The sequence below is a fragment of the Varroa destructor genome, unplaced genomic scaffold (assembly GCF_002443255.2).
Source record: "Varroa destructor unplaced genomic scaffold, Vdes_3.0 BEIS01000006.1, whole genome shotgun sequence".
In the NCBI taxonomy this organism is placed as follows: domain Eukaryota; kingdom Metazoa; phylum Arthropoda; class Arachnida; order Mesostigmata; family Varroidae; genus Varroa; species Varroa destructor.
In genome coordinates this window covers 19,959,760-19,974,190 of record NW_019211459.1, presented here as the reverse complement: position 1 = coordinate 19,974,190, position 14,431 = coordinate 19,959,760, and the positions used below count along the sequence as shown (strand labels likewise).

The 14,431-nt window shown below is 39.1% G+C and overlaps 1 protein-coding gene across 16 annotated transcripts in view; it reads right to left on the bottom strand.

The window, feature by feature from the left end:
* The window catches only part of LOC111253138 (RNA-binding protein 47-like), a 58,848-nt gene that overhangs the window by 20,769 nt on the left and 23,648 nt on the right, over nt 1-14,431 (bottom strand). For 7 of the 16 annotated variants that reach the window (XM_086992305.1, XM_086992309.1, XM_086992307.1 and 4 more), the window contains one exon: nt 10,903-14,034. In XM_086992305.1, coding sequence (XP_086848431.1) covers nt 13,864-14,034 — 171 coding nt within the window. In that variant the 3' untranslated portion in view covers nt 10,903-13,863. Of the gene's footprint in view, nt 1-1,632; nt 1,727-3,887; nt 4,094-5,445; nt 5,653-10,902; nt 14,035-14,431 lie in introns of those variants that run through there. The other 9 variants (XR_015329811.1, XR_015329809.1, XR_015329807.1 and 6 more) reach the window with 4 other exon arrangements.

The following is a 14,431-nucleotide window of genomic DNA, read 5'->3' as shown; positions in this document are numbered from 1 at the left end:
CTATAGATCTCTCTTTTTTGCAATTCGGTAAACATTATCACCATCGGATCGGTGTCTGTGTTTATATCCTCCACAGGCTAATCAGAAACTTGTAATCGTACGTTTCCCGCCGTCAGCTGCCGTAGCACTTATGCTGCTACTGTTGAATTTGACCTCCTAGCAAGAACAACGTAAATTGGTAAATGCTTCTACCGAATAAGTTAGACAAGACATGTCTGAATTTTGTACCTCTGCATCATTTTATATTATGTAAGAAACTGGTGAAAGATGGTCGTATTCGGTATACATCTATTACTAATCCTTGCCAGCAAGAAAATGTTGTCTCGGTGAGTCAAGATGGGCAAGGTAAGACATATAATGAACATATTCGCTACTTTAAACTGCTGCGTACCAAGATGAGGAATTGATCATTTTCCGTCAACATCAATCAGATCGGGTACAAATGATATCGACGACCAGACCATATCGAATCTCATGGTATATGAATATCTGGTTTGTTCTGAGCTCTCCTGCGATCAGGAAAGACGGAAACTTAGTCCGCAAAATACAAAGATGAAATAAACGGGGCACGATCACGCACTACCTGAACCACTATTCTGTCAGCATTATTCTTATCTATGACCCATGAAGCAGAAACCGTCTGAACCGAGCCGATTATTAAATTTTCACCAGCTTCTGCCTTTATTTCTCTGCGACTAAAGTGAGGTAGATTAGTTAAAGGGCAAACGAACCGCCAATAACTTAGTCGACCCATTCCTCGTTTGTTCATTAAACTTTCCTTTTTTCTAACCGTTTTCCGTACAGCGGCAATACAACGATGGACAAATAGAAAAACAATTGGGATGTTGCCTGTTGTTAAACGGGACAGACAGGGCTTCGGTGTTGAAATGTGGGGTTGCCACCTGACGAGATGCACTAGATCCTTGATCTCTTTTTCAGGCATATATGTGTAGATTAGCTCAACAGTAATTTTTACGGGTTCGTGTACCACGTATTGTTGTTTTGCAGAGAATCACCCTGCAGTGAGACAAAAACAAGACAGATAAGCGCAAGATCTTCTTTTCCACCTCTGCGAACGAGACGTCCTTCAAAATTCGCGCATTTTATCTTCTTCTGCAGTACGGCAGTTTATACGGTATCGGACTATGGTAGGTTTATGCCGGTTATAACTGTCAGTATCCTGGACTAGCTATATGGTAGGCCGTATACTGTTCTCGGCCTGTCGGTGCCGCTGTCTTCGTTCAGTTGCCGCTGTCGACTATTATGTACAAGAAAGTAGTTGGCAAACAAGCAGTACTATAATACAGCCTAGAATCGGCACATACGAATCAACTGCCTGTAACAGCAGTAGGCGAATCAGCAGCGTCACATGATGTTAGTGGCGTTTGGCAGTAGTAGCTGCGTCAAAGGGCGACGGTAGCTCAAGAACGGCCGTGGGGCCCAATGAAAAGCGGTGAAAATGAAGAAGCAAACAGAAAAAACACGACGTCTGTTGCAGACACCTTCGTGTCTATTGGGGTCGTGTTGTTAGGTCAAGGAGCGGGAAGAATCCGCCCCTTCGTTTGCGGTGTATTTGTCTGTCTGCCATTTCCCGTCTCCGTCTGTATATCTATTCATGAATTGCGTATCTACCTGTTCGTACGTGTAGAGCGCTGTGGGTCCACTTGTGTCCGCTAGACAGCTAGTCATGATACGTTGAGCAGCACAAATCAGAGATAGTTTTTGGCTATAATTGATAAAAAGGATCAGTGGGAAGCAGAACAAGTAGAAGATTTGTCTTAGTAACTATTACTTTTACTTTTGATTCGTTCAACATGTCTGCTTTTCAGAGATGTACGCTTGTCGGCGTTTAAGTTGGTACAAGTTCGAAAAGCTCAATGTACATAACAGTGGAGTACCGACCCAGCCATTTATGAAGGGACGGTGAGTCTTAAAACTTCGCATTTTTTAGTGTATCTTTATCATCTGGAAAAGAAACAATAACTGTAAACGTCTCCCATTGCGGGTGCAATGTGCCTCGTGCAGGGACAAGAGAGTACCAGTACCGTTTTCTAAACGTAATACGTATATATATATATAATCGTAAAAGCGTCACAGAGCATTTTGTGTATATGGGCACGTATATATGAAACGATTAAATCGATGGACGTATTCGTAAGGCCTGGAACGTTTTTTTTTTTAATTCCAGAATTGAAGCTAGTAGTCTAGCATAACGTTCCAGTACTGTATCAAGTTTATATCAGGTTAGTGGTGCTAAGTACATAACAGATTAGGCAGGGCCTTGTCTTACTTAAGCAAGTGAATTTAAGAAGCGCTATCTATCTTATAGATTTGTCGTAGTGTTTGTCCTGAATGTTTATTCATCGTCATTAGGTTCGTTCGAACAGAAAATGTTATAGACGAATTTTAGTGTACAACTGCTACGTTATCAAATGATGCAGAAAGTTCTCCCTTACACATCTTCAATAAACACCTAGTAGCTCTCATAAAAGTCATTTTTCCACAGATCGCTTATGGCATTGATCGCTTTCGACAATAAAAGTCTATATGGGATCGTGGCCTTGAGGATAAACAGGAAACAAAAAAAAATTAACACACTTTTACGAAAAAAACAAACACAATGCGGTACCCAATACGGGTCGATAAGCAATTTTTGCAGACCCAATTCAGACATACCTATCTATGGACTATCGAACTGACTTGCAACGCTTAAAGATCAAAATTAGCAATCGACTATTGAAACTGAAGTACATTACGTATATTAGAAGATAGGAGAATGTCACGCTAAGCTTTTGCTAGCATCTTAATATAGTATGATCTTCTGAGCTATAGAGTAACTGAACAGATGATTCACTGAAGAACCAGCGTTCGAATGGGTCTACTAATGAGTGTCTACATAGCGCGGTGGCTGCATAAATTTCTATATTTGATTTGAAGGTGAATTCTCCCTAGAGTCCTATTAGGCCTTGACCACACGCACACGGTCAAACGGCAGAGCCTCTTGAAAATCTTAGCACGAGGCTCGAGCGTCTGAGTTGATATTTATCGGTCACCGATTCAGCGCTGAGAATCGTGCTTTCATATAGGTGTTAAATAATCCAACAATCCAACGTTTAGCAAGTACCGAATATCTACTGCTACTATTGGCAGCACACTTTAACTGGCTCACGCCATTCTATTAAAGCTTTGGCAGGAACCACTGGTTTAACTTGTCTGCGTAATGAAGAGTGCTTCGGAACTGTTCGAGAGGACAAGAAAACGTCTATAAATATCTACAGTAATAGTTCGTGCGTCATGTATTTTCATTAAAAGTCTAAGCAGCCCTAGTGACTCCTTGCCCACGAGCTGCAGTGATTTAAAAATACGACGCTGACGTGAAATGAAAGCGGCCCCTGAGAGTAAACTATCACTGCTTAGATCAGAACAAGCATTAATGGGCCTTACAAGTTCGAAACTAATATCCCACTTCCATGCAGTAAAAACGAATCGCTTTTTCAGCTTATTTTAATTAAATTAGCGTTCATAGGATACGTGTATATATGCCTTGCTCTCTGGACCTCAGTAACATTGTGGTCTGTGATATCTATTCGTGGAAATGTAGCGTTGAGAACTAAGAAACAAAGGCTGATCTGTACTCAATTTTTAGCAGAAGTCAACGACCTTAGAGTGAAAATTCTACTAGATTAGAACACTCACACGTTTGTCCTAAAATTATGAAGCAAATTTAGAATTAAAATGTTACTTCGTTCCCTTTAATTGCAGATATCTTTCCTCTGCTTCATTACTTTCGTATGTTATTCGTAACATAACGTATCATTTTTTTCGGATTGGTTTCATTATAATAATAATAGTAATCATTCTAATGTTCCTGACCAAAAGTTACTCACCTAATTAATTCTTCCTGGTTATTGATATTCAGTTGACAGAAACTTGCGCATACACTTATCCTTTCCTTAGCACAGCCTCAACAGTTATCGGAGGGGAGAGGGAAGGGTAGAATTCAGCATCTTCGGCGCCAAATTTAAATTCGAGGATAACTATCTATATGATGAGCGGAAGTGCTGAATTCAATGTTCGCCATCAAAATGCATTTCTGCAATACAAAAAAGTATCTGAGAAGCGCTTTTTCAACAAGTCAAAACGTTTTCATATTAGTTATCGTTCGCCGACATTTTCCATTGTGATAACTTAATGATTTTAATTATTGCGAGGAATGAATGAATGAATGAAAGTGGAATGAGTTGATCTAGGGAAAGTGCTTGAAGAGAATTAATCTTTACTAAAAATAGCTTGAACTTATATATACTCCTGAAAGAACAAACGATAAATTAGAAAAAAAAAAGTATATGAAGTGATTGCTAGTGATATCACTGGTTCGAATACGTTTAGCACAGCATACGAGTTGATTTTGATCAATCGCGCAAAACATAATTCCCCGAAGCTGACTGTTTACCTCGCTTGTTTACTCCTACGTATACATTGTAAAATATTGTGAAAAGACACAGAAGATTTCCGTCAAAGAGTAGATGTTTACCTAATTTACTATGTCACTTTCTTACCCGATTCTGGGCGCTTTTCATCGTCCCCTGAATAGTAGCATTGGTAAACAGTGATCATTATTTTTTGTCTAGCAGTCAAAGGAGATGAAGGAACAATTTATAAAATGTAAGGTCATTCATTGCTTATTCGTCGTTAAAGAATAAAACGAACGTTTGTATGTTTGCATATCGTTAATACATGTTAACAGTAAATGCAACTGATACAAATTGGATTCACACTATATATAGCGGGGAAAAAGAGCCTTTCAACATCTCGTCATAACCGCTGTTTTACAGACGACAGTTGCTTATTAAGGGTTTCTGGCTTACTCTTAGAACTGGTTGCTATTTCTGTTGAGCTGCCGTTAGGCCTAGTTAGTTTTTAACCATTACTGATTAACAAACTGACAAAGGAAAAATAAATGTCCCATAATTGTACCTGCTACGAATGCTAAACATGGAAACCTTTGACGTAAACGTAAGCACAGACATCCAGACCAGAGTCAGGAGCATCGGTCAAGGTCGCCACTGTCTACAATTTACGAGTGTTTTTTTGTTGATTTTTTTTCTATGTTCATATGAGGTAAGATACATGTGGTAGATGTTTGTGTTGTATAAGAAATAATGAAACCGTCGTTAACATAGAATTTTCAAATGGCCAAAAAAGCCGTTAAGCACTTACAGATCTTGCGCCTTTATCAATAATGGATAAGACTATTGGCACTATCAAGTCTCCGCTGCAATTTTATTTTAAAAATTAGCACAAAACTCTGTACGCAGCTGCATGATCTTTTTAAATTGGCGATCTTTCTTATGAAGATCTATATATTTTTTTCTCTTAAAGGTCGTGTGTCTAATATATGTATATGTATGATTAATTAGAAAAAAATAAGTACAGGTTTCTAACCTATGAGTGAAGCGTCCGGTGAAATTTCTACGGCGTATCGACGTTTCTCACCTTTATCACCCGACGCTTGTGGACAACAAAAAATGATAGTGGATAGTACGGTTCTTTGTTTTTCTTTTAGTGCACTTTTCTACCAGCTCGAGACAAAGTGTTGACCGCCACTCCCACACTATAACTCCTGGATAGAGGAGTCGTGTACAAGGATGCCTAAATGGACAGAATTTGTTAAGCATAAAGATATCAGTCAAACGGTCTAGAAATGACATTCGTGTTACTCATGTGTACAATATCCCACGTGTGCTAGATTTGCAAATACAGGTCGCTGATGCCACACTCTGATCATAAAATTACACTGAAGGAATTCGGTTACGTCCGTTTTCATGATCCAATAACTTAAAAAATTAATAGACAACATCGAAGTTGACATTGACTAGCGTATGATAACTATCGTGGTAAGCTTCAAAATAACCATAAACACTTTAGACGACCTCAGATGATTGTTTGTCGAGTGGGAAATGGATGTGTGCTGAATGGGTTTAATGAACATGTTGTGTTACCATGTTTCTTTATGAGTACAACTCTGTGTCTTAGCATAAAAGCTCTGTCGAGCACCACGTTCTACATATGTGAACAATGCGTGCTCTATGCAATGCGTGGCATACGTTTTTTTTTTTTCATTTCAAAGAAACATTGTTATTAATATAACACTTCGAAAATACATAAGAACGAAATGTTACAGAGAAAAAGTACAATTATGATTTTTCAAAAAATAGCTCCATAAATTAATCTAGAAAGATTTCGGAAAGTATGTATATATAGAAATCAATGCAAGCAGTTAGTTCGATCCTGCTAGCCTTTTTACGCTGAGCTGAATTAGTTAGAACAAGTCTGACTGCTCGATGTCCGACCTGCAATTAAGTGCGTCGGATCGCTTACCAAACACTGCTTGATTGGTTCTGAATCGTTGCTCGAAATATTTCGACTCTGATGATACTGCCCTAGCTAGGCATTACTTCAGAGGCTTGTCTTGAAGTCGCCTCGTCCTCTGCGCACAAAACAAGCAGCGTTCTGCGCCTAGCTATTTAGCTATGTGTAAGCTTAATGAGCAAGCACGTTACTACCGCACGCTCTCATGGAACCCTCAAATCGTCACTAATCTAGCTGCTACGTTCCTAATGATATTAACTGCCCGCTTGAGTATTGTGTTGTTTAAGGCGAATATATCAATTATCCCGAAGAATTTTCCCGGTGCAATTAACTTGTTGAACCAGACTGATATACTGTGGACAGTCATTCGTCGTCAGTACGCTTGTCCCGTGACTGTTCCAGAAATCTTGCTGGTACCGTTGCCACAAAACCGGTTTTAGTCCTACCTTTGGCCCTGAGGCTCGTGATGTGACGATCGTGAAGTTCAGTGTGGTGCATATAATTGCTACTCCCGTTTAGCGGATTTACATGCATTGCTAACTCTTCATCTGCGGGCACTATAGCACTGCCACCCCAATACTTGTTCGGGAAGCCAGAAACGGTCCGATACAACTTGTCCTATTGTCGAAAATACGAGGCGCTTAATTTAACTAGCTTCTGAAGCTATTATCCGCTGGGGAATGGAACCCACAGTCGGGCGATGTATGTCGTTCATCTTCAGTAGAGAAAGATAAAGAGCGATAACGTCATTTTGGCCGGATCGTAACGACAGCATTTAACGACAATGGCTTTGCCTTGAAGTTTATAGCTGTCTCTTTGTAAAACACCGAACTGTTCTCATGCAGCCCTCCGAGAATGGTTCTATTCTAACACTTATTTTAACAAGTTCACACATCGTCGACCTGATATCATTTATTCTATTTGCTGAACTGCGTATATTTTAAATATGATTCAGTAGAGCTTCGTGGATGTTGAAAGCGCTCAGTACGATAAGGTACCAGGGGTGTTTACAGATTAACCAAAGAAACAGATATTTTGGTCCGAATCTGCGCGCAAACGCAGTTTGAGTCTCTGCTGAAAACCCGGAAAATGGGACAAATGATGGGTGCAGTATCCGTTCACCCGCTTGATGACTTCTTGCGCTTGATTATTCATCGTTTCAAACTCAATCCCCTGAAAAGGTCACAGCGGTACCGAGATCTATCGTGGAAAAAATGCCCGACAGTCTGGGCTGTGAAAGATTTTTTTGAAGATAGCTATCAAGAAACATATGTTGCTTCATGGTTTAAAATAAAATCTCTAATATATCCGTTTAAAATGGACTGTAGTTTTAGGTAAAAAGTTCATTGGAAGTTGAAGCCCCTTTTTCGAACGTTATGCTATGTCATACAGTTTCAGGCTCGACTTCCTTCTACGATACGCTCGCAGTAGAAGTTACTGACAAAGTCACCGAACATAAAAGTCGCTGGTTAAATTGACGATTAGCCGTTTGCTTTTGATACTCTATTTAAGTTTGTGCCTAAATACGGTACGAAAGGATTAACGCAACACGTAGATTAGCCTACTACAGCATATACTTGTGTGAGCTGGGTTTTGTTACGATTGCCGCTGTGTCTAATTGACGAAAATTGGGTAAAAATATATTATCTTTGTTATTTTCACTCAGCTCCAGACAAGCCCTGACTTTCTGTGAACGACACTGCCTTTTCGCCTAGATAATAGGGATCACTTAACTAGATCTGAACAGCGGAGCGTAATTTAACATTGCCCCCCGCCCCCTATGAACTTTACAGCCTAACTATGACCTTCCTGTTTGCGCACCCCGCAGCTTTCGTCGTAATTCGTCCAAAGAGATTTCCGAGTACGAAGTTGCGTTGACCCCCCAAGACGAGAATCAGCCCCCAAAAAAAAATAGCTAACGGGACTATTTGTCCAAGTCCTCAATGTGGTCACACAACGCCACAAATGATTTCCCTTCGAGGTAGAAACATTGCCAAGCGTGAATAACGACCCAGCTTAAGCATAACCTGCCTGTTATTAACGTAGGTGAGTTCAACGGCCAGATCGTGTTCTGATGTCTGATTTTATTGCACGAATCGTGTTATTCCATGGGCGTCAACATAAATAAATTTCGCCTGCTAAAAGTGGAAAGGCCATAGCAAGTCGATTAATTAGTTTACTATCAGCTGCTGAACTTTCAGTTAATTTGCGTTATTGTTGCTATTCGTATTGGGGGCTGAAGTAGTTTGCGCTATATTGTCCAGCTCCCCAGATAGATTCATTGCTTTGTTGATTCAAAGTGAGATAAATGTCCACAAGTGACAAAAAGCAATCGCTTCTGCATATTCCCATTGCTATTGTTCCTTCCAACTATCGTTGCACCGGGCACAGTCATAGCAGACCGCGTCCATCGACACAGAAAGCATCAGAAATCAACGGTGCTTTTCACCTTGTGTTTTGCTAGTGTCTATTCAATAGCATCGTTGAATAAGCTGTAGTATCTAAACAAAAAAGCCGGGTGAAGAACAAAATGCTAGTCAAGGCGCACTAAAAAACTTTTTGGCGACACTGGGGGATGTTGGGCTGCAGAACTTAGGAGCTACAATACACCAGAAACTCCACAGAAAGAATTAAGCTTCATATCTTCGAGTACAATTGTTTAATGTTGGTGTAGCACTTAAGCTGGGCTTCTCGCCTAATGGGATGTGAATGATGACCTATAGGCAGAATGCTCACAGACCTTTTGAACTATATTTTATTGACGAAAAGAGTTTCTATTTATATATAAATATAGTTTTTGAATGGCTATTTTTATATTTGACAGAAATTAACATTATTTAAAAGAGTATTTAAAATTTTCTCTTATGTCCGACATTTGTTTTATTCTTACTGCGTTAGTAGTTCTGACAATTTGAAAGACTCCAGAATTGTTGCAACTTAAGGCTTTAGTTAAAATTCCTAATACATACTGTTAAACTAATTAGATCGCTTATATTGTAGATATGTACATCTATAGAAGTAGGACTCTTTTTTTTGAGTTTTGAGAAAGAGATGGATCCTAAGACCCTTTAAACGACGGTTTTTAGAAACGCGAAATAGCCTGTACGTACTCAGAATGAGGACAAATCGAATCCGTAACTTTTGTATGCTCCGCTGCTATTATATATTTCGCCTAGAAACTTAACGGCACTACACTTTGCTACTTGTCAACGTATATTGAATTGGATAATTAGTTTTGCTGCTCGGACTCTGCAAATTTGGAGAAAGAGTACCAACTCTTGTAGAAGCTGAGCGAAACACGTAATACGTGTTTAACACCTAACTAAACCTTGATCCCCTTAAATTGACAAGACATTTTCATCAGCATTGAATAGACCTAATAGTGATAAACCCTATAATTACACTAGGTAGATGCGGGAAAGTGCCGTTTGCGCTGTTACACTGTGTCTACCGTGTTTTTACAATTTCCAATCGCCGCCATTTCCGTTAGTGTTTGCATCAATACATCGGCACTATAGCGTCAGTAGTAATGGTAAATTCCTGTGATATCGCATGGTGGGTGCCATTATCACTAATCAGCAAAGTCGCCGTCGAACCCAAATAGAAATCGACCACGCTGCAGCTTCTGATAAACGAAAGTATATTTATATTTATAAGGAACCTCTGTGGCGCCACCCCGCCTGTAACCCAGATTTCGGGGCAGCTGCTGTTGCGGTTGTCCACTATCATAGCTCGGGATGCGATCTCTTGGGAAGCAAGCATACATCGAGGAAATGTCTTCATTTTTTTATCATTATAGACATATTCTGGAGTAAAAAGGGGTTCAAGAAGCAGAAGAAAATGTCCCACTCCTGGTGCAGCCATTAAGCATTGCGTTAGACGGCTGGCTTCTAGCACGAAATTAGGTGTACCTAGGCCCGACTTCGAACATGTCCTTAGGTTTAAGAGACAAACAGGCTATCACTCCATCATCACGAAAGCGAACAACTCACAGTAAACAGATTGTCTGACGCTTGGGTTTCTTCATCATCGATATAATCTGATGGGCCTGCCACACCTATTGATTGCATAACAGCTGCCCAACTCAAGTAATGTGTCTGGCACTGGACGAATATGCGTAGCATCATAAGCGGAGCCTGATCGTACTTATCAGTGGTGGCCGGCAAATCTATCTGCAAGGTAGTTCGGTGCGCAATTTCTGAAAAATCCTGCATGTTGCACGATGTCGAATGGAGGTATTTTTCTCCATGAAAATTTGCTAGATTTAATTGGAAAGAATTTTTGGACAATTTGGTACTAGTCTAAGTAAAACAGTAGTCGTGCTTACTCCAGAATCAGTGCAATTTTATCCGAAGTTCCAGCAAGATTTTAATCCAGATTGAGCATCAATCATATAGGCTATGAACGCTATTATGCCCGCTCAACAGCTTTTTTATCTTCGAGATTTTTTAATGAGCGGAAAATTACTATAGATTAATCCCAATGGCGGGTGTCACTGCCTAAACAGAGATAACAAAAAAAACACGATCCTTTTCATGCTTCTCGAATCCTTTATTCTGTACATATGGTTGTTGTTTTTTGTTTCGTTTATTAAAAGGAAATCGTACAAAATAGGGAAAACTTATATTGTTTAAATAGCTTTCATGGGCTAATTTTCATTTTCTAAATACCTTTAAAACAACAAACATTTTTGACGGTTCATCTTATATTTCCACTATAGATAAAGTATGATTTGTATAAAAATTTCATAAAAAAGGTTCATTGTTTTCGATTATCCCCCGCGCAACAGTTAATTGTATGTGTATGTACGTGTGGATGTATATGTATGTGATTCGAATCTTTATTTGGATCTAGATTATTCTAAGTCTAGATTTTTGTTCCAAGTGAAACTTAAAAAAAAAAAAAGTTTTTTGCTAAGACACATGTACTGGAGCTATTCAGCGAACAAAGAAAATTACGCAATTTTTTTTACCTAAACCCCGATCTTTTGCCCATCCCGACTTTCCTTCAATTGATTGTTGTTAGGTAAACTGTAGTGTCGAAAGGACTCTTTTGAGGAATCCGTAGCTGTTGACGAGCCTTCTACGTACTGTTTCTATGAGCATTGTTTAATCATTGATAATTTGCTGATGATCGTTTACATTAGCCTTTTTGAACATGCACGCAGTCACATACATATGCACGGAGAAGGTTTAGCTGCCAGTGTGAAAAAGTCCATCTTCTTTTCAAGCATTCTAGACGCCAGTGCTCAGTGAATCGTATGTATTTCGTTAAGCTTATTTTATTTATCTTCATTTTACGTCTTTCTAATGATAGCACTAATGATAACAATAACAATAGTAGCATTAGAGTTTTCTCTCGCTGATTAAGAGCCGTCTGTGATGGTAACAGCATACAATGGCGTACAGAACATAAGCTAATAAGCAATGTCAAAGTGAGAAAATGATATGTGAAGACATTTTTCATTATATCATATCATTGACGGGCCTGCCTATCATTGCATGGCTCTACTGTATATAGTAGTTCCTAAATATCTATTATCATACCATACATTAGTAGAGGCTACATGTGACACTAGATTGCCATTGATACGGACAAGAGAAATTCAAATTGTTTTACCGTCACGGCAAAACCAGAATAACAGATTATGTACGAAGCTGGGCATCGTTGAGGTAAGAGTGTTTTATAAATGATTTTTGATACTCCCAATCTGTATCTTGCTAACCAGACTATTATCTAATAGTTTAAGAACTTTTATCATCATAAAAGTTCTTTTATTGATCAAATAATTATAATACCTTATTTAGTTCAAGTGTGGTTAAAAAAAAAAACACTATTTTACCTTAGGTGAACGTGTATTCATTGAAAGAAAGCCTATATATTGTAAAATACTAGTAAAAACTTTAGATTACGGTGGGTTTAAGACATTTGATTAGATGGTTGTAGATCACCGAAGCTCATTCAAGATTAAGCGTCCTGAATAGCTAGAAGGCTTATGGGCAAACATTTAGTGATGACCTTACTTAGAAGAATATCGCATAGTTTCTAGGCTGGGGATCAAGCAGATCTGCCCGAAACCATCTCAATACTTTTTTTTTCTGTAGCCATTAGGCAGGAGCGAAATAATTGACCGAGCGGTCACATAGGCCTAAGTCTATCGACGTTATTGTTAACAAATACGAAACTTCGTGCTAACTATCATACTACATCATTGACATGGGAGAGGTGAATTTGAACACTCCTGCTATTTGTATAATAGAAGAAAATTCAGCATTTTTTTAACGTCGTTAACTTTTACTCAGTATTTACAGAGGGTTGAAATTTCAGCTGGAAACGTTCCCGGACTCCCCACATCTCCATATGAACCTCGACACAAATCAATGGTACAAACAAATACAAACACTTGAAATATTTACCGATTGTTAGATGACTATAATTCTTGGTCCAGAGATGATTTCCGATGTGATTCGTCGACTAAATGAAAAGTAGGCGCTTCTAAAGTAACGGTTACTAGGACAGCTGAATTTCTTCTATAACTCTACACTCAAAATGTGGAGTATAGGGGTTAGGCTGCGAGACTGATCAATTAGGCCATTTTAAACCTAAGCGTATTTTGTAACGTGATGGATAGCTTTTTCTTTCGTGTAAGACTCTCACTAACCATTAGCAATGTTCACCGTAGTCTACCAAATAAAGTCACAGAACTGTACGGCAGTTTTCTGCTTTCAGGTAGATGCCTACCCAATCCATAGTATGCGAAAATGACTGAATAATTAACAAATGATCAATAATAGGTATCTTATCCTTTTCGAAACTATTCTGTGTATCTTCTATCGATATAGCACGTGTATGGAGAGGTGAGCGTTCGACAAAAACCGAAATCCCACAATCGTACAACGATAAGACGTGATACATTGTTGTTGAAGTTTTTGGTCAGTTTTGTAGCATCGATATTTAGAATTTTGTAGGCAGCAGCCTCACGAGACATACCGTTTAAGATAACTATTATACAAACAAATACATGTCAGATGTGGTCGATATGGTACACATATCTGCATGATGGCGCTTATCAATTTGAAGATATTCTATTTTTCCTACCAGCTAAAAAATATGTTAGCCGTTCTGTATATATATAATCGTACTTCATGGATACCTAATACGATCGACATCTGAGACTTAGAGCGTCACCTATCATTTATGTTCAGGATGTGGACCCATACGTTTGTGCAAGCTCATCTTCACATCACACAATACTATTTAGCAATTTTAAGTACTACTCTGGTCTTCAGTTTGGGATTTCATTGAAGTGAAGCCTTTTGCGAGCAATAACGACACTGAATGCGTGTTACTATACCTCATATAAGATCTGCATTGATGGTAAACTCATCATAACTTCCCAGCCGGCCTAAACCACCCCAATAATTGAGCTTGGCTGCAGGTTTTACGGTTCGCTTTCCTGATCGGCTTGAATGTTCTGGTCGGCAGCATCTTCTAGCCCATCGTATTATAATGATGATAGCTAGGTCCACCTATGATAGGACACGGCATGCCCGAAAAAAACCTGGGAATCGCCTGGAGTTGCGCAAGACGGACGGGCACGTGGTCGGGCGGAACAAAACCCATCATTGGAGTATGAATGGCACCGTCATTGAGATGAATAGCCTGACAAGTAAGTATAATTTTTAGCTTGATGCTATAGTTTGTTTGTGAAATACGATCGTATGGAGGTATATTTTTGGCTAGAATAGTAATAGTCTTATTTATGCTTGGCTTGCATGAGCATGCAGACAACGCATTTTGGTCTCTGCACTGACTTTCTCATAGAGTTACCGCTATAGTCGTATCCGAGGCCCCCTGTAGTGATGCCAATGCGTAGGAATTCTCAAAGTTTGGTGGACGTACAAAAGGAAAAACATTTTTTAATCATTACCATACTCTTTTTTGTTGAGACATTTTTTTGTGTCCACAGCGATACGTATAAGGTTCATAAGGTGCTGGTTCTCCTAAGTGGGCCGCAGAAAAGGTGATCATAAATAGAAAAAAGAAATTCAAGTAAGCT